Source organism: Pipistrellus kuhlii, unplaced genomic scaffold, assembly GCF_014108245.1.
Source record: "Pipistrellus kuhlii isolate mPipKuh1 unplaced genomic scaffold, mPipKuh1.p scaffold_m20_p_3, whole genome shotgun sequence".
Lineage (NCBI taxonomy): Eukaryota > Metazoa > Chordata > Mammalia > Chiroptera > Vespertilionidae > Pipistrellus > Pipistrellus kuhlii.
In genome coordinates, this window is record NW_023425529.1 from 56,541,047 (window position 1) to 56,566,880 (window position 25,834).

Consider the following 25,834-nt stretch of genomic DNA (forward strand, 5'->3'; position numbering starts at 1 on the left):
TTTAGTTGAAACTCATTGTAATCAGACAGATTAACAAGAAAAAAAGCTTAATATGTATATCTCATGTCTACATGGGAGAGACCCATGAAAACTGAATAACTTATCAAAATGGCTGAAGCCACCCTTTAGATATACCTTCTTTAGTTAAAGAGTAAAGAGGATGTTAGGTGTGAGGGCAGTCAGTTTGGAGATGTTACCAGGAAAAGCAAGATAAAGAAGAGTAAGTTTGTTATAGATTTGAGTTCTGGCCGCCTTCATTGATAGCAGTTTCTCCCTGGCTATACGTTCTTCCTGGTATAGCTAGGGAGAAACCATTACAAATAGAGATTTCCCTTATAAATGTAAATGTCTTTTACAAGGGATATTTTATATTTGGTCTTCAGAGCTTCTTTCATGTCTATTGTTTCTTAAAATTAATCAGCTTAATATAACCTTTATGCCAAGAAGACATATTTGGGGTGACAAATTCTGTTCCATTACAACTCCTAGGCTATAAATATATACAGCATGTTTACAGAATACTATAAGCAGTTGTAACACAGTGGTAAGTCTTTGTGAAATGCATTGTGTTAAGGCAGCAATAGTTTTTCAGCTTCATTATAATCTTACTAGATGCCTAGTAAATGAAATTCGTGCACAGGTGGGGTCCCTATTGGCTGCTGGCTAGGGCCTTCCTTCCTTCCTTGGCTGCCTGCCACCAGCCAGGGCGGGATGGCTGGGGGGTGGGACTGTGGGGCGGTTGGCTAGTCAATTCCAATCCCCTGGTCGAACTCCCTGTCAAGGGGACAGTTTGCATATTAGACTTTTATTACATACGTGAGGTACTTTATTGACTAAAAAGTTGTTATGTAGCAGATGAATTTAATGGCCTCCAAATGTAAGAAGTAGTAATGCTGGCAATTCTGATATGCCAGAGAGAAGCCATAAAAGTGTATATAGGTATGTAAAGAGAAACTACACACATATATAGGGTTCAATACTGTCTGCAGTACAAACTGAGGTGGTCTTGAAACATAAATCTATGGATAAAGAAGGGACTAGTGTATACATATTTCTTTCTATTCTACCCCACATTAACCCTGCATACCATTTACTATAAAAATCATTCTGGCCTGGCTCAGTGGTTGAGCATTAACCTATGAACCAGGAGGTGATGTTTAGATACCTAGTCAGGCACATGCCTTGGTTGTGAGCTCTATCCCCAGTGGGGCGTGTGCAGGAGGCAGATGATCAATGATTCTCATCATTGATGTTTCTCTCTTCCTCTCTCTTCCCCTCTGAAATCAATGAAAATATATTTTAAAAAATAAAAGTCATTCCAACGTAAGAGATGTTAAAATGTGAAGGCTAAAGTAAATCTTTTAAAAATGAATCTAATGGAAGAAAAATATGTAGGGTCATTGGTGTTGAAAAGTCTTGGATCCACTTTCCTGTGTTATATTAAAGGGGAAGAAAAAGTCTAGTAACAAAGCAAAACAGGGCAAGTATTGAATCAAGGAGAAAAGTAGTTACTCAAGATAGATTTGTTCTTTCTTCAGATGTCCTAAGGAAGTATATCCTCATGTTTCTACTATTATAAATATTTGTCTTAAATATCTTACCTACGATCCGAATTATAATTATGATGATGAAGATGAAGATGAAAATGCCATGGATGCAGATGGTGGTGATGAAGATGACCAAGGTATTCCAAATTAAGTAGAAGAAATTTGTTAAATTTTAATGAAAAACCAGTATTTTGATGGAGTTGATTTCTTATTCCAAATTTCACTGTTTATTATTTACTAGAGTCCTGGTGATGAAATTCGTGCACAGTTAAGGTCCATAGGCCTGGCTGGTGATCAAGGCCAATCTATGGGACAATTGGCAGGGTGATTGGGGAGCCCCCTCCTCGGCTGGCCTGCCACCGCCAGCTCACTGCTGGTCACCTCCCTCTGATGGGAAAGCCCCTGCTGGTATCCACCTTGGCTGTCCTGGGGCCTGTGGGTTGGGGCAGCTCCTGCATTGAGCATCTGCCCTTTGGTGGTCAGTGCTTGTCATAGCTACCTGTCATTTCACTGGTCAGTCCATGTTCAGTTGATTTGCATATTAGGCTTTTATTATATAGAATAATAATGAAAATGGAAATGACCTCAGTATTTAACAATAGCAATTGATTAAGTAAATTATGGGGAAACCATGTATTGAACTGTTTATAGTATTTTTAGAGGCATGTAGAAAAATATTTACTAAAGCAGTTAATAAGTTGAATAAAAAGTAGGTAACAAAAATTACTGTGTTCCAGATTTACTTTATTATAAAACAAACTTCAGCCCAGTAAATTTGAAGATTTAATTGGCTTTAATTAAGGGATTTATGAATATAGCAACTAGAAGGGCTCTCTGAGAGTTGTATTATACAAAATAGGAAGAAGGATGGGGCAAGGAGGTTATTAGCAGAAGAAAAGAAAGGATTATTTGCAGGCCTGGACTTCTTTTCTTAGAGAAAGAGTTTTCATTTATGCAGATTCCCTCTTTCTGTGGAGGATGGAGAGGGCTTATGTGACAAATTACCTTACCGGTGTTTAACCAGAATATTCCATAGTAGTTGTTTAAGATTGATGTTTCAGGTTGAAGCTGCTTTTAGATTAGGTATTAAATTTAGATTTGGTATCATGGACTTTTAACATCAATAGTGACATTTTGGGCTTATGGGTTTTTGTTTTCATTTTTTAAACAATTTTTTAAAAATATACAGAAAAAATGTAACATTTTTCTCATGGCTAGCAATTAGATTTTTGTCCTTTATTGTTCTTCAAATTTTCTACATAGCGTTTTGGTACCGAGGGAAATGAATGTTATTTTTATAGCTATACCTATAGATATACATATTCAGAGTAGTGTGGTTGGTTTTATACATAGCATTTTCATGAAACATCCTAAGTATTGTTTGAGGCTCTATTTAATTTTAGATTATTGGTGAATAATCTAAACATTGCTGAGGCTCTTAAAATTTATGTGATGTTATTTAAAATTTATGTTATTTAATCTGGAAAGGAGTAGCATTTAAGGACATAGGGGTGGTTAATGTTTTCTTGTTTGCTTGTATTAAGAGAATCGTAAGAGAAATTCGTGCACATTAAAAGAGAATTAACTAGAGGTAATAGTTTAATATTGCTATTTGCCCTTTTTCTATAATAGAAGTGTCAGAGGAAAGAAAATTAGTAAAATGTATATGAAAACCTGTGTTTCTCCTTTGCTTCCTATTTCTTCTTTTTACAGCGGACCCTTTAGCTTTTCTTGCATTGTTCATTTGGTGGTAATAAACTCCCTTATTCCTTTTTTTTTCTTTTTTCTTTTCTTTTTTTTTTTTTTCTGTGAAGCTCCTGATTTCACCCTCAATTTTTATTAATAGCCTTGCTGAGTACAGTATTTTTGGATACAGACCCCTCCTTTGCATGACTTTGTATATTTCATACCATTCCCTTTTGGCCTGATGTGTTTCAGTTGAGAAATCAATCGCTAGTCTGATGAGGGATCCTTTGTAGGAAACTTTCTGTCTCTCTGGCCGCCTTTAAGATTCTTACTTTGTTGTTGGTCTTTTGGGATTCATTTTGGGACTCTGTGAGCTTCTTGGATTTGTGTTTTCTCTTCCCTATATCAGGCAAGTTTTCTGTCATTATTTCTCCACACAGGTTTTCTATTCCTTGCTTAGTTTCCTTTCCTTCTGGCACCTATATTATGCAGATGTTGTTTCATTTCATGTTGTCCCAAAGTTCCCTTAGGCTCTCCTTCTGTTTTTTATTTTATTTTTCTAGATGTTGCTATGCTTTTGTATTTTTTCGTACCTTCTCTCCTAGCTCATTGATGTGATCCTCGGCATCTTTTAGTGTACTTTTGATGCTTTCTATTGAGTTCTTTATAGCATCAATGTCATTTATCATTTCTTCTTGGTTCTTCACTTCCTCTTTGTTGTTATACATATTGTTGAATTTATCTTCCATTCAGCCACCAAATGACCATTTCTCTGAATTCTTTCTCTTGACAGGTTGCTTCCATTTTGTTTACTTCCTTTTCTGGTGATGCCTCCTTTTCTTTCATATGCAGGCTGTTTCTTTGTCTCCCCATGATTTCTCTTCTCTGGGTGTCTGGTTATGTAGTTCTCTTCTTTCCCTAGCCGTAACATGTACTTTCCTTGAGAAGGTGCAGAGCTTCTCCAATTCATTGTATTCTTACTGCCTAAGATCCAGTGTTCCTGGGTTCAGAGCTGGTCCCTGGGTGTTCTGTTTATAGAATAGCAGGATGTATAGGTTTCGATAACAGCCACTCTTCCCTTCAAGATGGCGTGGTTTCCTTGGTAGAGCCCCTCGCTCTGGGAGAGATTTCAGCAGCAGTGTACGCTGCACAGTCAGGGGAACTCAATCCGGCAGTCCCCAACAGTCCCTTGGAGGATAGCTGACCCTCACCCATAAATATACACTCCCTGTACATCCATACACTTTTCTTTCATTTTCTCACTATCTTGCAGTCTGCCTTCCTCTCGGCAGCCATCTTCCTCTCCTCTCAGCAGCATTTCTTTATTTAACATTCAGAAGTCCACCCACACTCTCCTGGTCTTAGTCCTATCAGTCTCCATATTGGTACTCTTCATCACCCTGACTATTGAACTTTAGAGTATTCTGGGGCTCAGTCCTTGAACCTTCTCTCTTATACTCTTACTAGAGGCCCAGTGCATGAAATTCATGTGTGGGGATGAGAGGGAGTGTGTGTCCCTCAGCCCATCTTGCACCCTTTCCAATCTGTGACCCCTCTCACAATCCAGGACTGCTGGCTCCCCACCGCTTGCCAGCCTGATTGACCCTAACTTCTTCTGCATGCCAGCCTCATCACATCTTAACTGCCCTCCCCTGACTTGTCTCCCCTAACTGCTCTCCCCTGCAGGCCTGATTCCCCAACTGCCCTCCTCTGCAGGCGTTGTCCCTCCCAACTGCCCTCCCCTGTCGGCCTGGTCTTCTCCCCCCCCCCCCCCAACTGCCCTCCATTGCCAGCCTGGTATCCCCTAACCCAACTGCCCTCCCCTGCAGGCCTGGTCACCTCCAACTGCTCTCCCCTGTTGGCCTGGTCACCCTTAACTCCCCTCCCTTGCTAGCCTGGTCACCCATAACTGCCCACCTGTTTGCCCCCATATCTCTCTCCTGTATGCCTGACTGCCCCCAATTGCCCTCTTAGAAGGCCTGGTTCTCCCCCCCCCCCCCAAACTGCCATCCCCTGCAGGCCTAATTCCCCAACTGCCCTCCTCTGCAGGCGTTGTCCCTCCCAACTGCCCTCCCCTGTATGCCTGCCCTCTCCTGCAGGCCTTGTCCCTCCCAACTGTCTTCCCCTGCAGGCCTGGTCCCCAAAACTGATCTCCCCTGCAGGCCTATGTGTCCCCCCCACCCCCCCAAATTCTCTTCCCCTGCAGGCCTGGTTGCCCCAACTGCCTTCCTCTCCCAGCCCAATCATCCCTAACTGCCCTCCCTTGCAGGCCTGGTCCCTACCAGCTGTCCTCCACTGATGATCTGTTCACCCACAGCTGCTCTCTGCTACCGGCCATCCTGTGGTGGCCATCTTGTGTCCACATGGGGGCGGCCTTATTGTGTGTTGAAGTGACAATCAATTTGCATATTACCTCTTTATTAAATAGGATGTTTTTGTTTATCTTGTCTAGTCTTCTAGCTGAAAATCCAAATTTTATCTTTATCTGAGACCTATCTATGAATTCCAGGTTCATGTATACAGCTGTTTTGTTTGCTGCTTAAATACCGTATTTTTCGGACCATAAGACGCTCCGGACCATAAGACGCACCAGTTTTTAGAGAAGGGAAATGAAGAAAAAAAGATTCTGAAACAAATAGTGTCCTAAAATATTTTATGTGCATTAAAACCCAACATCACAGTCATAAACACATGTAATCAACCCTGTAAAGTAAACAGCAGCATTTAGAACCATTTTAGAGCCGGGCAAGCACACAGAGACCACACAGAGCCGGACAAGTAAAAAAACTTTTTTTTTAAAGTATATGTGTAGGCTATATTTGGACCATAAGACGCAGGGACTTTTCCCCCCCACTTCTGGGGGGGAAAAAGTGCGTCTTATGGTCCGAAAAATACGGTATCTCTAAAATATCTTATCTCAACCTTTCTTCTATCCCCTGCCTAACCTGTTTCTTTAGCCTTTTCCATCTCAGAATGGCACCTCCATTCTTTTTTAGTTTCTCAGACAAAAACTTTGGGATTGTATCTGATTACTTTTTCTTATTTTTCTCTCCCTTCTACACCCCATCTTAGGCCTTTTCCCTTATTTTATCTTTTAAAATATATTTTATTGACTTTTTACAGAGAGGAAGGGAGATGGATAGAGAATTAGAAACATCGATGAGAGAGAAATACCGATCAGCTTCGTCCTGCACACCCCTTACTGGTGATGTGCCTGCAACCTAGGTACATGCCCTTGACTGGAATCGAACTGGGGACCCTTGAATCTGCAGGCCGATGCTCTATCCACTGAGCCAAACTGGTCAGGGCCTTTTCCCTTATTTTATACTCTTATTCTCTCTTTTCAGCACTTTTCTTAAATACTCTTAATCACTTTCTGACATTTTGTAATTATTTTCCACCTAGCAGGATATCAGCTTCATAAAGGCAGAGTTTTTATTTTAGTTCCTTATTGATTGCTTTATCCTAATGTCCAGGACCATACTTGACACACATTAGGCACTCAATATATATGTTATATTAATGATGGAAAATCTTAGCTTCTAGCCGAAACCGGTTTGGCTCAATGGGTAGAGCGTCGGCTTGGGGACTGAAAGGTCCCGGGTTCGATTCCGGTCAAGGGCATGTACCTTGGTTGCGGGCATATCCCCAGTAGGGGGTGTGCAAGAGGCAGCTGATCGATGACTCTCGCTCATCGATGTTTCTAACTCTCTATCTCTCTCCCTTCCTCTCTGTACAAAATCAATAAAATATATTTAAAAAGAAAGAAAGAAAGAAAATCTTAGCTTCTAATAAGAATAACATTTGAAAGAAGCTATAGCAGTATATGTTCCAGGTTTGGATTGTTGGCTTTTAGTGCACTTAACATTGAAAAATAAACCAACTTTAGCTGCTTTATCAGTTTACATATTTTAATTTCAGTGATTAGGATGCTTGAATTTTTATAACCTATTTTTAAAGATTATAAAAATTCCCATAGTTGAGTTGCCATGAGAAAAACTTCACTTATTTATTTGCTTTTAAATGGTCTATTTTAATAGCATCTTGTAATTTTTTTTCAAGTAGGTATTAGTGAATAAATCAAATGCCTTGAGTTTAACAATATTTGGTTGGGTTTCCTATAATGTGCTAAAAGGAAATTAAGTAAACTTTTAGAGATTGGACAATTTTATTATATATCCTAGGATTTTCTAAGGCTACATTCACCTTTCACTGGCTAATTGGGGAATAAGTCAATGAAGAAATGATATTTTTCCCCCAAGGAGGAATCATTTCAGGCCTTTAGTCTTATCTAAGAATAGCAAAATTCTTGTTAGATAATTTTGGGCTGCCCTTAAAACTGTTAATATTTAACTATCCTCATGACTTCATGTTACCCAGATGATTCATCAAACTGATGGTGTTAGAAGGTAATAACTTTCAGAGATTGCACACACAAAAAAAAGTGTTTTTTTTTAATTATTAATTAATTAAATTATTAATGCTTATGGTTAGAATATTGTTTTAAAGCTTAATAGGAGTTTGGAAAAGATGATGGTCTGTTGTTATATGGACAGAATTTCTATGTTATAATTGATACAGTGTAATTTCTTTAAACTACCTTAAGATAGTATCTTAAAGGTTGAGAATATGCATATTTGTTCCTAATAATCCCCCCATTAACAAATTTAGTGAAAAGTCTTATAGTTGCAAAGAAAGTTGATGTCAAAATTCTCTTTATCCCCAGAAAATTAGTTCTACAGAATATCCTGGGATTGATAGCCATTTTTCTTATCACATCATCTGTAGCCACAAATCAAGAATCTGTATATATTAAAGCCTAATATGCTAAGTGTTCGGCTGTTCAACTGGTCACTGTCATGTGCAATGACCACCAGGGGGCAGATGCTCTGACCGGTAGGTTAGCTTGCTGCTGGGGTCCAGCAGATTGGGATTGGGAGAGATGGGTCAAACACACCCTGGAGCCCTCCTGCGATCCCTCTCCAGCCAGCCAACCTCCTGTGGTGGTGGTGGTTATGTTATTGTTTATTAATCAATTTATACATTATTTTCATATAAGTTTTACTATTTTTTTCATCTCTGACACTTCTATTATAAAGGGCAAATACAATATATTACATTTTTTTCTTCTAATTAATTTCCTCTCAATGTGCACCAGGTCACTAGTTATCTTATAAACTCTGATTTTGACCTTTAATTTAAATTGTTTAAAAGATTGGGACATATATGATTTTACAAATATTTTTGTTCTAAATAAGTTTAATGTATTGTGATTTTAAAGGGTTAATAAGTAGCTCATTTCTTTCTATAATGACAAAATAACAAATTAAAAACACAATTGAGACCTTAGCCGGTTTGGCTCAGTGGATAGAGCATCTGCTTGCGGACTAAAGGGTTCTGGGTATGTACCTTGGTTGTAGGTTTCCCCCTGGCCGAGGCCCTAATCAGAGCTCATGTAGGAGGCAACAAATTGATGTGTTTCTCTCACATTGATAGTTCTCTGTCTTTCCACCTCTCTTCCCCTCTCCCTAACAAATCAATGGAAAAATATCCTCAGGTGAGGGTTAACAAAAAAAAAAAAACACCACCACAATTGTGGTCATTTTTATTTAGAGGTTAATTTATCAAAGTTAACTATTTAAGTTCTAGTTCTTTGTAAACTTATCTCTGTATATGTTAATAAAAGTTAGAAAACTATGTTAATTATGAACTTACTTCCTGTGTTAAACAATAAACTTTTCCTATGATTAATAGCCTAATGTTAAAACTTCTCTTTAGGGAGTGATGATGAATACAGTGATGATGATGACATGAGCTGGAAAGTGAGACGTGCAGCTGCTAAGTGCTTGGATGCTGTAGTTAGCACAAGGCATGAAATGCTTGCAGAATTCTACAAGACTGTCTCTCCTGCACTGATATCCAGATTTAAAGAGCGTGAAGAAAATGTAAAGGCAGATGTTTTTCATGCATACCTTTCTCTTTTGAAACAAACTCGTCCTGTACAAAGTTGGCTGTGTGACCCTGATGCCATGGAACAGGGAGAAACACCTTTAACAATGCTTCAGAGTCAGGTTAGTTTAAATGTATGGTTTTGAAAGTCATGCTAGTAAGTGTGATCTTTAGAATTGTATTTTTAATGTGGAAATGTGAACTCCAGAACATCTTTAGTGAAATAATGTTCTGGGATATGTTTTTTAGTTTATGTATGTTCATATTATGTTACTTATAAATAGTTTATTCTGATGGAAGTATTCTTTATTTTCCTGGATAAACAATATTAAAATAATTTCATGATTCAGTAAAATAGTTTTTATCTTTGATATTATTGGGGAAATCTTAGACAGTGTAGTGGGACTACTTGTGATAACAATTTTCTGCTCGGGTCTGAGTTCATTGTCTAGAGCAGCGGTCAGCAAACTCATTAATCAACAGAGCCAAATATCAACAGTATAACATTGAAATTTCTTTTGAGACAAATTTTTTAAATTTAAACTTTTTCTAACGCCACTTCTTCAAAATAGACTTGCCCAGGCCGTGTTATTTTGTGAAAGAGCCACATTCAAGAGGCCAAAGAGCCGCATGTGGCTCGTGAGCCGTAATTTGCCGACCACGGGTCTAGAGAAATCAGAATGAGTTCATGGACAAAGAGATGAGCAAAAGCAAAGTTTTATTACAGAAAAGCTCTTGGTTGCAGGGAAGGAACCCAAACAAGTTGCCACGGAAGCTTCTTTGTCTAGGTACAGTGATCCTCAACCTTTCTAATGCCGCGACCTTTTAATACAGTTCCTCATATTGTGTGACCCCCAGCCATAAAATTATTTTCGTTGCTACTTCGTAACTGTAATTTTCCTACTGTTGTGAATTGGAATGTAAATATCTGTGTTTTCCCGATGTTCTTAGGCGACCCTGCTAGCTGTTCTCAACCTGTGAGTTCTCAACCTGTCTCGACCCATAAGTTTGAGAACGGCTGCTGTAGAGCCTAAGACCATCGGAAAAATAACAGATATTTACATTCCTATTCATTACAGTAGCAAAACTATAGTTATAAAGTAATAACAAAAATAATTTTATAGTTGGGTGTCACCACAACATGAGGAATTATATTAAAGGGTCGCGGCACTAGAAAGGTTGAGGACCACTGTTCTAGGAGTTAATGTGTCCTGCTAACTTCCCATTGGTTGGTCTGAAAAATTCAGCCAGATTTTAAATTTCAAAGTTCCCATTTACTTTCCTCACCCTGTGTGTCCACCTCATAATCAGGGCCCTTTGTTCTTGTACTTTTACATGGGACAGGGTGAGGCTGATGAACTGGTTCCTACTCATGCCTACAGGGGTTAGCTGCATTTCCACTTTACATTTATCTCCTCATAGTCCAGTCCCTAACTGCCTAGTGACTTCAAATGCCTCACTTACCTCATAACTGGCTTCATTCCTAACTTAGCTGTGTGATCTTGGAGAGATTATTCTTTTTAGAAATATATTTTTATTGATTTCAGAGAGGAAGGGAAAGGAAGAGAGAGAAACATCATTAATTAGAAAGAATCATTTATTGGCTGCCTCCTGCATGGCAATCAAACCTGCAACCTGGGCATGTGCCCTGACTGGGAATTGAACTGAGACCTCCTGGTTCATATGTCCACACTCAACCCTTGAGCCACACTAGCCAGGCTAGATTATTTATTCATTTTATTAAGCCTCACTTTTTTCATTTATAATAAGGGTTTACTTAGAACTGTCAGCCTAAGGTAGTGTTAGAAGAAATGATCTATGTAGACATTTAATGTAGTGCCTTATACATACCGTTTTTCACCGAAAATAAGACATCCTCCGAAAATAAGCACATGGAAAGATAAGACATCCCCTGAAAATAAGACCTAGTGAAACTTTGGGAGAAAAAATTAATATAAGACACTGTCTTATTTTCGGGGAAACGGTAGTACTTGTAAATGGCAGCTCTTATGGTTAATAAAATACACATTTTCGCTTCAGGTCATCTTTTCTGAGATCCTAAACACTACATCTATATAGTTCCCATTTGGTATGTGGTAGGCATTTCCCTATCATATATGTAATCCCTGTTGCAGCCCAATGGGATACATATTTGTCCATTTTTATAGATTATAAAACATGTGAGCCAGATTAAACAACTAAACCAGAGGATGGGATATATATACCATATCTATCTTGTTTTTAAGTATTACAAATTTAAAAAATTTGTGGTAGCCGAAACCGGTTTGGCTCAGTGGATAGAACATCGGCCTGCAGACTGAAAGGTCCCAGGTTCAATTCCGGTCAGGGGCATGTACCTTGGTTGTGGGCACATCCCCACTGGGGGGTGTGCAAGAGGCAGCTGATCAATGATTCTCTTTCATCGATGTTTCTCGATGATTCTCTCTCATTGATGTTTCTGACTCTATCCCTCTCTCTCTGTGTGGAAAATCAATAAAATATATTAAAAAAATAAGAATAAAAAATAAAAGGTTTGTGGTAAACTTTAAGGTGAACATTGAAGATTAATTATAGAAATAAGATAAAGTATATGGATGACATAAACAATTAAATCAGTATATAGAAATTAGGTAGAAACACAGGAAATTCTGATTATGCTATGGTGAATTAGGTGTTTTCTTTTGTCTGTAATTCTCAGATCATTGTTTGATATGATATGTGGTTGTATCCTGGCATTCATAAGATTTATTAGTAAGTATCCTATTTAGGTTTTACTAACAGAGCATTAGGATAGAAAATTTAGAAGCTTACATTTTTTAATCATGCCCTTGTTACTTGTTTGATATGAGGTTGATTTCATTGTAATGGCAAACTAAAAGCAAAAAAGAGGACTCATTTAATGGTTTCTTTTCCATAATTTGTCTTTTTTCTTTTCATGCTTTTCTGAGTTATTCATGTTAAAAAAAAATTATAAATTATGCTCTGAATATTTTGGTTGAAAATTTTGTTATTTGATTAGATTTATATTTAGTCTTGTGTATTTCTCTCAGTATCAAGCAAATACAGTTACAAGAGAACAGAATTGATGCAGCAAAGTTTATATTTAATAGTGTTGTTAGCAGTTAGAGGAATTATGAATTTAACAAAAAAAGGTAAGTTCTTCCCATTCTCTTCATCCTCTGTAATTTGTGTTAAGTGTAGTGAAGAAATACCAGTAGCTGAAACAGCTAATGAATGTGTGATAATTACAGGTTCCCAACATTGTTAAAGCTCTGCACAAACAAATGAAAGAAAAAAGTGTGAAGACTCGACAGTGCTGTTTTAACATGTTAACTGAACTGGTAAATGTGTTACCTGGGGCCCTAACACAGCACATTCCTGTTCTTGTACCAGGTATGAAAAAAAAGAGTAACACTTTTGGAATTTAATATAGACTTTATTAAGACCTAGATAAGCTTAAATGAGTTCTTCAAAAGGATAATTTGTGACAACTTTATTTGTACATAGTCCTAAGCTTTGTTATAGAACCATCTAGAACACCTAAAGTTAGAAATTTGCAAGTAAAAAGTTAAATCTTATTCTTAAACTTTTTGGCTCTGACATCATAGTTTGTGGAATTTCTACTACTTTAGTGATAATGTGATGAAGTAGAAACTAGCAATATTTTAGGGATTAGTTTTTAAATTTTTTCTTGAAATTATATAAAAATTATCGGAATTTTTTATTGTCTTTTTAGGAATTATTTTCTCGTTGAATGACAAATCAAGCTCATCAAATTTGAAGATTGATGCTTTGTCGTGTCTATACGTAATCCTCTGTAACCACTCTCCTCAAGTCTTCCATCCTCATGTTCAGGCTTTGGTCCCTCCAGTGGTGGCTTGTGTTGGAGACCCATTTTACAAAATTACATCTGAAGCACTTCTTGTTACTCAACAGCTTGTCAAAGTAATTCGCCCCTTAGATCAACCTTCCTCATTTGATGCAACACCTTACATCAAAGATCTATTTACCTGTACCATTAAGAGGTTAAAAGCAGCTGATATTGATCAGGAAGTCAAGGAAAGGGCTATTTCCTGTATGGGACAAATTATTTGCAACCTTGGAGACAATCTGGGTTCTGACTTGCCTAATACACTTCAGATTTTCTTGGAGAGACTGAAGAATGAAATTACCCGGCTAACTACAGTGAAGGCGTTGACCCTGATTGCTGGGTCACCTTTGAAGATAGATTTAAGGCCTGTCCTGGGAGAAGGGGTTCCTATCCTTGCTTCATTTCTCAGGAAAAACCAGAGAGCTTTGAAACTGGGGACTCTTTCTGCCCTAGATATTCTAATTAAAAACTACAGCGACAGCTTGACAGCTGCCATGATTGATGCAGTTCTAGATGAGCTCCCACCTCTTATCAGTGAAAGTGATATGCATGTTTCACAGATGGCTATCAGTTTTCTTACCACACTGGCAAAAGTGTATCCGTCTTCCCTTTCAAAGATAAGTGGATCCATTCTCAATGAACTTATTGGACTTGTGAGATCACCCTTATTGCAGGGGGGCGCTCTTAGTGCCATGCTGGACTTTTTCCAAGCTCTGGTTGTCACTGGAACAAGTAATCTAGGATATATGGATTTGTTGCGCATGCTGACAGGTCCAGTTTATTCTCAGAGCACAGCTCTTACTCACAAGCAGTCCTATTATTCTATTGCCAAATGTGTAGCTGCTCTTACTCGAGCATGCCCTAAAGAAGGACCAGCTGTAGTAGGTCAGTTTATTCAAGATGTTAAGAACTCAAGGTCTACAGATTCTATTCGTCTTTTAGCTCTACTTTCTCTTGGAGAAGTTGGGCATCATATTGACTTAAGTGGGCAACTGGAACTAAAATCTGTAATATTAGAAGCCTTCTCGTCTCCTAGTGAAGAAGTCAAATCAGCTGCATCTTATGCATTAGGCAGCATTAGTGTGGGCAACCTTCCTGAATATCTACCATTTGTCTTACAAGAAATAACCAGTCAACCCAAAAGGCAGTATCTTCTGCTTCATTCCTTGAAGGAAATTATTAGCTCTGCATCAGTGGTGGGCCTTAAACCATATGTTGAAAACATCTGGGCCTTATTGCTAAAGCACTGTGAGTGTGCAGAAGAAGGAACCAGAAATGTTGTTGCTGAATGTCTAGGCAAACTCACTCTAATTGATCCAGAAACTCTCCTCCCACGTCTTAAAGGGTACTTGATATCAGGTGAGTACCCAGGTTTTCTTATTTATTTTTTATTGATCTCGGAGGGAGAGAAGAATGAGGAACATTGATTGGTTGCCTCCTACATGCCCCTGCCTAGGGGTAGAAACTGAGACCTGGGTATATGCCCTTGATCGGGAATGGAACCTTCACTTTCTGGTATACAGGATGATGCAGTAATCAACTGAGCCACACAAGCCAGGGGCCTAGGTTTTCTTTATCTTAAAAAATTTTTATTATTAGCAGTTGGTTGCCTTAAAGGGTGCCTAAAGCATAATTTAAAATATTTCTGTATCTTGTTACATATAGAACCCATTGCCTTATATTATAATATGGAGCCATATTTGAATAACTTTGTTTAAAAGTATAAAGAGAGTGTAATTAGATAATGGTTAAATAAGTCTATTCTAATTTTTATTATATTCTAATGTTACTCTTGTCTTAAAATGTGGCAAAGACAGGTGTCTCTTGAATTAATATATCCTGAGGAACTTGCTAGTAATAATTATAATACTAAAATTAATGCACTTTAGTTCAATGAAAGATGCTAGAAGAATTTCCAAATTTAGTAGTGTAAATCCTTTGAGTGAAGTAGAAGGTAATAATAGCCATTTATTCTTAGAAGTTGCTTCCTTTTAAAATAAAAAAACTTGAAGATATAAGGTATTTATAATTAATTTCCTTTTGTGAGGGCTAGATCCTCCACTGCTACTCTCCCAGGACTACTCCTCGAAGATATTGTTTATTTAGAAATATAATAGAACTATTACATCCTATTGGAGCCAGCGCCAGTAGTGGGTGCGAGCAGGGCTGACAGCACCGAGCAATCGGGACTGGTACTGGGTGCCAGCAGCAGGTGCGAGCAGCGACTCCCACACCTGCAGCGGCTATAAGCGGAGCTGTCACCAGCAGTGGGTGTGAGTGACAATTGCTGGCCCTGATTGCCCTTCAGGAGCAGAGGAAGGTGGAGAAGCTCTGAGAAGCAATGGGGGCCAGCAGCCTCTGCTCACAAGTGATTGGTGCTGGTGCCAAGTGCCGGCAGCAGGTGTGAGCACCAGGTAGGACCTTGGCACGTGGGAGCAAAGAATTTTTAGTAACCACCAGAGGCTCATCCTGATGATAGCGACTGGCACCCTACCTTGGTCTGGTGTCCTCACTCATCTACTTCACCATTCTGCCATGGCCGACGCCCACCATGACCCGTGTGCACTCCCTGGTGGTCAGTGCACATCATAGAGACTGGTTGTTTGTTCTGCTGTTTGGTCTATTTGAATATTAGGGCTTTATATTGATTATGTTTCATAAGTAAACTTTGCTCATCTCTGTTAGTATTTTTAAAAAATATATATATTTTATTGATTTTTTTACAGAGATGAAAGGAGAGGGATAGAGAGCTAGAAACATCCATGAGAGAGAAACATAAACCAGCTGCCTCCTGCACATCCCCTACCGGGGATGTGCTCACAACCAATGTACATGCCCTTGACCGGAATCGAACCTGGGACCTTTTCAGTCCACAGACTGACGCCCTATCCACTGGTTTCGGCTCTGTTAGTATTTTGATAGCAATACCCTCTCTGGCCAAAGAAAATTTAAAAAAATTGAAAACACTAGTGTTATTTGAAGTGGTTTGAAAATGATAAACATGTCCATGGATTTTAGTAGACTTACATACCAATATACTGATATTTATTTTTAATTAGGCTCATCATATGCCCGAAGCTCAGTGGTTACAGCTGTGAAATTTACTATTTCTGATCATCCACAACCTATTGATCCACTATTAAAGAACTGCATAGGTAAGTGGAAAAAAAGATAAACATACTGATTAACTATTTAGTAGTTTAATTGTAAAACAAAAACAAAAATCATTTCAATAACTAAGAATTTCACAAAGTAACAACCTAAAGTGCTTTCAAGGGGCTGGTAATTGTTTCATTAGAAAGATGTTGCTAATGTATGATCTTACATACTTATACTTACATTCTGTCACCCCTTAGCTTGAAATTGTTACCAGATAATTTTGTAAATAACTGAAATTAGTAAATACACACTAAAATGCCTATAGAGTCAACTATACATTTGATAATCATATTCTGGGGATGGCCTAAAATAACTAGGGGAGAATATTTTATCTCTCTAAATCACATGTGTCAAACACAAGGCCCGCGGGCCAAATCCGTCCCGCCAGGCCTTGCAATGTGGCCCGCACCACGCTGTCATCACTGCACTCCGCTGCGTTTCCATCACAATGACAGTTTATGACTGTTCAGTAAACCATTCGGCCCGCGATTTAGGCTGGATTTTAGATTTTGGCCCCTTCTCTGATTGAGTTCGACACCCCTACTCTAAATAGTCCTGAAATTTCCTCTCAGAAAAATGAATCTTAACCTGAGCTGTTAGGGCCCAAATTTTCTCTTATTACATGTACCCCTTCAATTCCTGAGGGGATTATTGAAACTACCTTATGTAACAACCTAAGAATAAAAAAGATAATTACCAGAAAAACTAAGAGGACCTAGGGCTCTCTATTTCTGTGAAGACAAGAATTAGGTTTGAGGACTTTTTACATGTTGTCATAACTTTCCTGTGTTTTTTTTTCATCATCAATTTTTCTAGAGTTGGTAGTACTAGTAGCTAAAAGCCCTGAGAACTCACTTTTGTGTTTTCTCGAGGACACAAGAACAGAAATAGAAGTAGAGAGGATAGAAGGACATGGGAAAGAAGCTTCCCATTGTCAGATTATTCTATAGTGAGCCAGAAAGGGGTAAAACAACCTAAAAGAACTACAGAAAGGAATTGCCATTCAGAGTAAAGAGGACCAGGGATAAATGGGTGCTATTGTTGGAACCTAGAAATAATTCAAAGAGATTTTCTATCCAAAAATTCTTGCCTTTGTTTCCCCTTATTCTTCTCCTCCCTCCACCCCACCCCTCCCGGTATATTTATTTACATTTGATACTGTATAAGCTAGGACAAAGAAAAAGACCTGTGCCACATCTCTAGAGACATCTTTCCAGGTTGACCACAGTCATTGTTCAACGTAGGTGTAGTTATTCAATCAAGTGATTATTGTTCTAATTGCATTATGGTTGAGTTCAGTATTATTTGTGATTATATGAACATCCTATAAACACCTAGGAAGCTTTTTAGAAACAAATTCCTAGACCAGAGTTGAGAAACACTCATCCTAGTCCATGTCACCATTTGTCCATAATAATAGCAATGTTTTATTTAGATGCTTTACTGAAAGCATTTTCATTTCAATTAATATTCTAATTTAATGTCTTAGTAACTCTAAACCAACAGGATGAAGAGGTTTAGTATGGTACATTTAAATTATTTTTTAACCCAAGCTATCTCTTAAATTTTTTTAATCAGAACTTTCCTGGATGGTCAACATTGAGTTTACCAATCTGTGGTGTCTGAAGTATTTCTTTCCTCCCATTTTTTAAAATTGCTGTTGTGATACATTTAAGTCTTCTGGCACTTCTCTTTTTCCTTGTGAATTCTAAAAGATTGCTGATGATAATGATAGCTCCATGTATGAATACAGGTGCATACTTGGCACTGTATTCAATAATATACATGGTATTTTTTCTGCTCAGTAGCCCTAAAATGTTTATAATTCTCATTTTATAAACTGGGAAACCGAGACTCTTGCCTAAAGTAAATTGCAAGAAGTCATACAATTGACAAATGAAGTGGTTTGAATCATCATCTATATGACTCCAAATATTTTTGCACTATAATTTCTCCCCCACATTTGTTAGAAAACCAGATGTATATCTGTTTTAAAGTGCCTTAGGCGCTTTAGCTTTTTGTCCTGTTAGGTTTCAGTTTCCTCCTTTTGTATTCTTACCTTTTACCAATTTATATATTTCTCATTAAAGATACATATAAAAATAGGACTTTTGGAGGCACATTGCTCTTTGTCATCTCATAGATTGTGTACTTGTTAACAGTATTCCATCTTCTAAAATATATATATATATTGATTTTTATTTATTTTTTTTTTTTACAGAGAGGAAGGGTAAGGGATAGAGAATTAGAAACATCATTGAGAGAAACATCGGTCAGCTGCCTCCTGCACACCCCCTACTGGGGAGGTGCCTGCAACCAAGGTACACGCCCTTGACCAAAATCAAACCTAGGACCCTTCAGTCTGCAGGCCGAAGCTCTATCTACTGAGCCAAACTGGTTTGGGCAGTATTTCATCTTTATCAAGCAATGGATATGTCCTCACCTTGTTTATCTTATTTTGAACTCAGTTTTTAAAATTCTGTTTAGGTTGTTTTTAGTGTAGTAGTTAGTTTTGAACTCTTAAGGACATTCATTCAAGTTATTAGATTCTGTGCCTTGTGCAGAGTTCCGCCACTTCTCTTTGCAACCTACCTTTTTATAAATTATAAAGTAATTAAGGAATGTTCTGAATACTCACCATGTATCCTCTGTATCAGTGGTCGCCAACCTTTCTGACTTCATGGACCAGGAGTGGTCCATGAACCGCTGGTTGGTGACCACTGCTTCAAAGGTTTCCTTAAACCAGCAGTTACCAACCTTTGGACCTCACGGACCACCGGTTGGTCGTCACTGCTCTGAATTATAGGCGCTTGAGAGTAGCTTATCAATTAAATCCACTCACATTGAGATATGATGGTAGGCTGCCAAAAGAAACTAGATAGTTCACTTAGTATTTCATCATGTTCTTTCCTAACCCATATTGAAGAAATAACAATACCAACTACAATAAACTATCAGTTTAGAAAAAGGTATCACATATATTTTCTTTTAAGCTTATCTTAATTGTATGTTGCTTCTCTTATAATTTCTCAGGTGATTTCCTAAAGACATTGGAAGACCCAGATTTGAATGTAAGAAGAGTAGCCTTGGTCACATTCAATTCAGCGGCACATAATAAGCCATCTTTAATAAGGGATCTTCTAGACTCTGTTCTTCCACATCTTTACAATGAAACAAAAGTTAGAAAGGAGCTTATAAGAGAGGTAAGCTAGTTAGTTCGATTACACTTTCTCTAAGATTATCTTTTACTTTTAAGTGTATGCATATACTCTTTTGTGTTTCAACAGGTAGAAATGGGTCCATTTAAGCATACAGTTGATGACGGCCTGGATATTAGAAAGGCAGCTTTTGAGTGTATGTACACACTTCTAGACAGTTGCCTTGATAGACTAGATATCTTTGAATTTCTAAATCATGTTGAAGATGGTTTGAAGGACCATTACGATATTAAGGTAAGATGTTTGAATGTTTTAGAAGACTTAACTACAGTGACTTTGACCCTTGTAATTTACTTTTGTCTATTAAGTGAGAAAAATTGTTTGCTTGTCAATGAACTATAATATGCAAAAGTAGTAGTGGTATAATTGTAACATTAGTTGACATACAGAAAAAATCCAGAACCTTTTCATTGAAGGAAGAGGTCATGGATGGGAAATTCTAAGAAATTCTGTGCAGCTTGCTTAGCACATAGTCCCTAAGTGTTTTCCCTCCAAAGAGAACAGATAGGTTTTGTTGAAGTATACCTGTGATCTGTTTGGCATGTCTTAAAAGTGTGCTGCAGTTACTACCTATGGAGGATATTCTTTAGTTTTACAAGATAACCATATTATTTACCTGAATGGGGGATTTTGTTTTTCAGACTAATACATTGGGATTAATATCAAGTATTTTTTTAAAGGATAACATGCAAGAACTATTTTTAGATGCCTAAACAATCTATGTAGAAGCAACTAGAAGAGAAATCATACCACTTTTTAGGTTTAGAGAATGAACTCTTCTTTGTTTTCCTATTTGATCATGTTCATTTCAAATGTAAACTATTAAAGAGTAAATTGAAAAATAGTAAGTGCATTGTCTCTTTTTCTTTTTTTCAGTTCATGGCCTTTGGTCATGCAGGCAAAAATAGTAGTTGAGTAGTTATGCAGCCAGACTCAGAACTCCAACATTTTGTTTCCATTTGTGGTAATAACCTGACCCCTCCCAGATCCATTAAAAAGAGCCCCCAAAGACATAATAGGATCTTCCTGTTGAAATCTACAGTTTATAGTCAATAGAAAAATGGTTATGGATTACCAGGTTTTCTGTGGATTAATCTGAATAACCAGTTTTTTTGTTTTTGTTTTCTACTATCTGCTAAGATAGTAAAAACTATAAAAACCTTTCTCCTGGTTCACTTGCTTTCTTAATGCTTTCACAATTTGGTGCATGTGAGCTTTTTTTTAAAAAAAAAAATTATTGATTTTTTTTTTTTTTTTTTTTTTTTTTTTTTTTTAAAGAGAGGAAGGGAGAGGAATAGAGAGTTAGAAACATTAATGAAAGAGAAACATCAATCAGCCTGCACACCCCCTACTGGGGATGTGCCTGCAACCAAGGTCCATGCCCTTAACTGGAATCGAATCTGCAACTCTTGAGTCTGCAGGCCGACTCTTGATCCACTGAGCCAAACCAATTAGGGCTGCACGTGAGCTTCTTAAAAATTCTAAATCCATGGCCCTATTTTAACAGGGTAAGTAAAAATCTCTGAGAATGGGGCAAAGTTCCCCACTTCTAATGTGGCTAAGATTGAGAACCACTTTTCTAGTTCTTACACTGGAACCACATTACCAGTTATAAGTGATGTCTCAGTAGTACTTGGAACTGAAATTACCTTAGGTAAGGTTACGGCAACTCTTTGAGACAGATTACGGTACATGAAAATGAAACTGCATGGTGCGTGCTGATCATTTTCCTTTTAAAAGCTTTGTTAGAATTTGGAATTGTCTTTAGAAAAATAACAAGAGGTCACATTTTGTCTTTCTTTATTCATAATAGATGCTAACATTTTTAATGTTGGTGAGACTCTCTACCCTTTGCCCAAGTGCAGTACTGCAGAGGTTGGATCGGCTTGTAGAGCCATTACGTGCCACATGTACAACTAAGGTAATCATTGGTAGATATCAACTTAGGATGGATTTGGTGTATTCAAGATTTCTAGTTGTCCTAATTTAACCATGCTAGCACCATATGTAGCAATAGGTTTTAAAAGTTAACCTATTGAATGTGGATGCTTTAGAATACTTAGCATTTATTTAATACTATTCTTTAAAGTTTTTATTTTTATAACAATAATTTGATGCATATTTTGAAGTATTTATATAGAATAAAATGAGATTGTTCCACAAAAAAAGAAGTGTTTAATTCTGGTGGAGGTGGGATGGTATCAGAAAATTTCAGATGAACATGATGACATTTAAAATGGACCTTAAAACGTCAGAAATACGTTTAGATTCAGAAGGTGAAACGGGGTTTTCCATATAAAAATTAATGGGTTTTCCATATGAATTAAGGCACAGAGATGTTTAGTGCATGATGTGTCTGAAGAATAATGAATAAAGTGTCTAGAGGGATAGTTTCTTGGTGGAGGCCAAAGTAGGACTTGCTAAGCAGATAAAGCTCAGATTTTCACTGTTTCAATCATGGTTCAGGATTTTGTTTACTCACTTAAAAGGAGACAAATTACTGCTAAAAGGAAATTTAAAAACAACTATGCTTAAAATACAACATGACTTTTGGACCTATAAAAGAGCAGCTTTGCTTTATTTACCAGAAATTTCTAGGTGCTTAAATTTTGTTTGTATGATAATTTATCTTTTATAGCATATAATATAAATTTACTCAATGTTACAGGTAAAGGCAAACTCAGTAAAGCAGGAGTTTGAAAAGCAAGATGAACTAAAGCGATCTGCTATGAGAGCAGTAGCAGCCCTGCTGACCATTCCAGAAGCAGAGAAGAGTCCACTGATGAGTGAATTCCAGTCGCAGATCAGTTCCAACCCTGAGCTGGCAGCCATTTTTGAAAGTATCCAAAAAGATTCATCCTCCACTAACTTGGAATCAATGGACACTAGTTAGATGTTTGTTCAACATGAGGACCATGACATTGACCTTATGATGCACTGAATTGACAGGTTAATCATAAGACATGGAAAGAGAAGTATCTAAAACCTTCAAAATGTTCCACTTTTTTTCCTTCATGGAGACAGTTTGGCTTTCTTCCATTTTTGTTTTTGTAACATTTACTTCAGAAATATGTATTTCCATAACCCAGAGGTTGTAAAACCACTAGTGTTTTAGTGGTTAGGGCAACATTTAAAATGGGAACTAAGAGTTAGGATTTATGGAATATGGAGATAGGGTCCAGGATCTATTTGCCCTGTAATGTTTAGGATTAAAATGTTAAAATTTTGTGACCATGAATTCCTTTCTTTTATAAATTTCTCATATTTAAAAATCAAAAATTCTGCAAGACAAAAACCATGTTTCTTTTCCTTATATAACTTTTTGTTTCAGCAACATAAATTGATTTTTAGCTGGCAGAGAAGAATATTTGTAAGATTTGTTACATTTTGGAGGATTTGGCAATTTAAAAAAGATAAGGTATCATTTTTTTTTTAAATATAGGGATTAGCAATTTCCCTGTTGCGCACACTATTTTTGCATGAGCAAGTTTACAAATATGTATTGTCTGTAAAGCAGCATGTGCAGATTATTCATAATACAAAAGTTAAAACAAGTATTGTATTAGTGCAATTTGCAGATACTTATTTTTGCACAGAATACAAATCTGGAGAGAAAGTAAGGAGTAAATTTTTGAAACTTTGGTTTTCTTAATGCCAGTGTGAATTTGCCGATGTTTTCAGCAAATCAAGTCATAATAACAATTTGCCACTCTTTTTTATTATAAATTTTCTTATACATTTAAAATTTGAATATTTAAGTACACTGTTTTTCTCAGTTACCCATTTGTGTGTGTGTTGCCACTTAGGAAATTAAATTCTTAAGGCCAGTTTTTTTCTTTCATTCCATTTGTATCTCTGTGTCCCATTATCAAAGGATATAAATACTGTGTATGCTTTTAAATTTTAGTTTTAGGAAATTCTGAAACCGACTGCCACAGGTTTGTTAGCTAATTATAGCATTTCCTTTTAATTGAGTTAGATTTCCCCCCCTCTCTTGTAGAGCTAATTTCCATATTGTATTTGGTAAACATTGACTACTTTTCCTGATTAAGGGGTCTCTCCTGGGGTAAACAAAGCTTTGCAGTACTTTATACCATAGTTGAAATTTTTTGAACATATCCTTCAGTGAACTCATTTCACACTGTAGCCTCTTCCTTCAAATTTGTGGTGCTCCTGTAACAGTAAGAACTATCTTCTGAATAAAGACATCTCCTATGCTGTGCAAAACATAGTTTACATGTATTGAAGGAGGCAGTTGTTAAATTTAGTGACCAGTTCTAAGCAGTCAGATATTTGAAAACTGCACCCTTTATTTTTGAAACTGTGAATTAGAAATATTTTTTTCTGCTGTATTACCTACCTGCTTTAACATCTAAATATGCAGTGATTTGAATTGGTGACATACTGTGGTTATTAGGTTAACAGCTTAATTTTGAATATTCAGATGATAATGCATAAAACATTACATTGACATGGAATGTTACATGAAGTTGGTGCCATTTCAGAATGTGGCAGGTGATAATCGTATACCATAATTTGCATAAAATTGTATAGAAATTTATTTTGAGACATTAGTATATATATGTACTATACATTACCGTGGTATAGATGTTGTGGATATATTTGAGTATTTGGTTTCATGGCTTCACAATAAATTACATTACTGCAGGCTCTAGGACCAAATAGGAAACTGACATGCATATGTTGTGTGATGTCTTAGTTAATTATCTAAAGTTAAATTCAAATATTTTTCATGTATTGGATTTCTCCCTTTTTTAACCTTTCATATTTTTTTTAAGTTTAGAAAGATGGTTAATTTTTTTTAATATAGCTGAAATTCTGTCTTTTAATACAAAAATAGGTCCTGCTCTTTGTAGTAGTAGATAGGTTTACATATATAATGTATAGTCACATACATAAAATGAGTAACAGAAGAATGCTCAGATTTTAAATACCAAGTCATACTGATGAACCCCATACTTCTACTGTTGACATCCTGATACTGATATATGGTGGTAGCAAGGTATGAGGTCCAGTCATAATCAGCCACTCAGGCTGCTTATTGGTCTTTTAAGATTATTAACTAGTTCTGCTTAGCATTTCTACACATGTAGGTTCTTTAGGAGATCTAAAAGTTAATTGTAAGAAAAGAGCTGTTTGCTGATTTCCTTGAGGATGCTTAAATTGTTTGGATTCACCTGATTTCTTTTTAAAGAAAACTCAATATGGAGTTGTTTTAAGAGTTTAGGTTATTTTATGAAAATAAGGTAGAAAGGTATTTTTGGTATAGCAAGGCCTAACCTAAACACTTATAAAATCAGTAGCATTGAATGATAATTTTAAAATTATGGTCATATTATTCATTAATGATATCTAAAGATCCCATTGGTAATTAGAATTCTTAGAAGATTGGAATACAATGACTTCATCAAATGTTTCAGTTTTTACATAATTTTTATGTAACCATAATTAAATAACCAAATCAGTCATTTTAAACACTTTTATTGGGTAAAAGGTAAAGAAATAATGGTCATGTCTAATTTAACCAATTCTAAGAGATGTTCTGATACCTTTATATCTAGCTCAATCTCGGATATCATAAAGGCATGAAGTTCAAAATAATGATACTAAATCCTCATTGAAAAATTCAGTTACCTGGTTAAGAGGCCTTGTAAGTTATACTTAACCACATGACAAAGTATATAATAATATCTCACAACTTAAGAAGTTGAACATTTATGCCCACTTTATTATTTTTTATTTTGTAATCTTCACCCAAGGACATGTTTTTATTGATTTTAGGGGGAGGGGAAGGGAGAGAGAGAAACATCCATCTGTTGTCTCCTGCATATACCCTGACTGGAGATCAAACCCGCAACCTCTCGGTGTACGGGACAATGCTCCAACTGAGCCACCCTGTCCAGGGCCATTTCTGTTCACTTTAAGTTTTACCCAAAATAAAGTGTTAAAATTAACTGCTAATCTCTAGATATACCTAATAAGAGTTTTTATATTAAAGAGCTTAAAACTTTAGCAAAATAATTCAGATTCTAGCTATAAATTGAGTTCTAATTTTTAAACCACTGCCACATCAGATTCATCTTTTTTGAAATCTTATTCAATCCTCTATGAAATGGAAAAGGGACAATACAGTGTTCATTTTACTATATGGAAAAAGGATACTTTTTATTTAACTGACTTTTCTAGTTAATTAAAACTGATACCTTCAGTTGCAAAATGGAACACAATGGAAGTATTTGGTGGTAAGTTGCCACAACTTCACTAGATGAGGCCATTAAGAAAGATGCATACTGAAATTATATAGTTCCTTTTACAATCAGTAAGTTGCTTTACTTTTCTATTAATACTAGAAATAAAGATTTGTGAACACTTAATATTGTAAT

The 25,834-nt window shown here is 36.7% G+C and overlaps 1 protein-coding gene across 7 annotated transcripts in view; it reads left to right on the forward strand.

The window, feature by feature from the left end:
- Positions 1–22,661, forward strand: part of CAND1 (cullin associated and neddylation dissociated 1) — a 50,100-nt gene extending 27,439 nt beyond the window's left edge. For 3 of the 7 annotated variants that reach the window (XM_036455013.2, XM_036455016.2, XM_036455015.2), the window contains 9 exons: positions 1,539–1,684; positions 9,012–9,304; positions 12,434–12,575; positions 12,919–14,412; positions 16,113–16,208; positions 19,246–19,415; positions 19,500–19,664; positions 21,244–21,351; positions 22,099–22,661. In XM_036455013.2, coding sequence (XP_036310906.1) covers positions 1,539–1,684; positions 9,012–9,304; positions 12,434–12,575; positions 12,919–14,412; positions 16,113–16,208; positions 19,246–19,415; positions 19,500–19,664; positions 21,244–21,351; positions 22,099–22,323 — 2,839 coding nt within the window. In that variant the 3' untranslated portion in view covers positions 22,324–22,661. Of the gene's footprint in view, positions 1–1,538; positions 1,685–9,011; positions 9,305–12,433; positions 12,576–12,918; positions 14,413–16,112; positions 16,209–17,379; positions 17,475–19,245; positions 19,416–19,499; positions 19,665–21,243; positions 21,352–22,098 lie in introns of those variants that run through there. The other 4 variants (XR_006742868.1, XM_036455014.2, XM_036455018.2 and 1 more) reach the window with 4 other exon arrangements.
- The last annotated feature ends 3,173 nt before the right edge of the window (positions 22,662–25,834 follow it).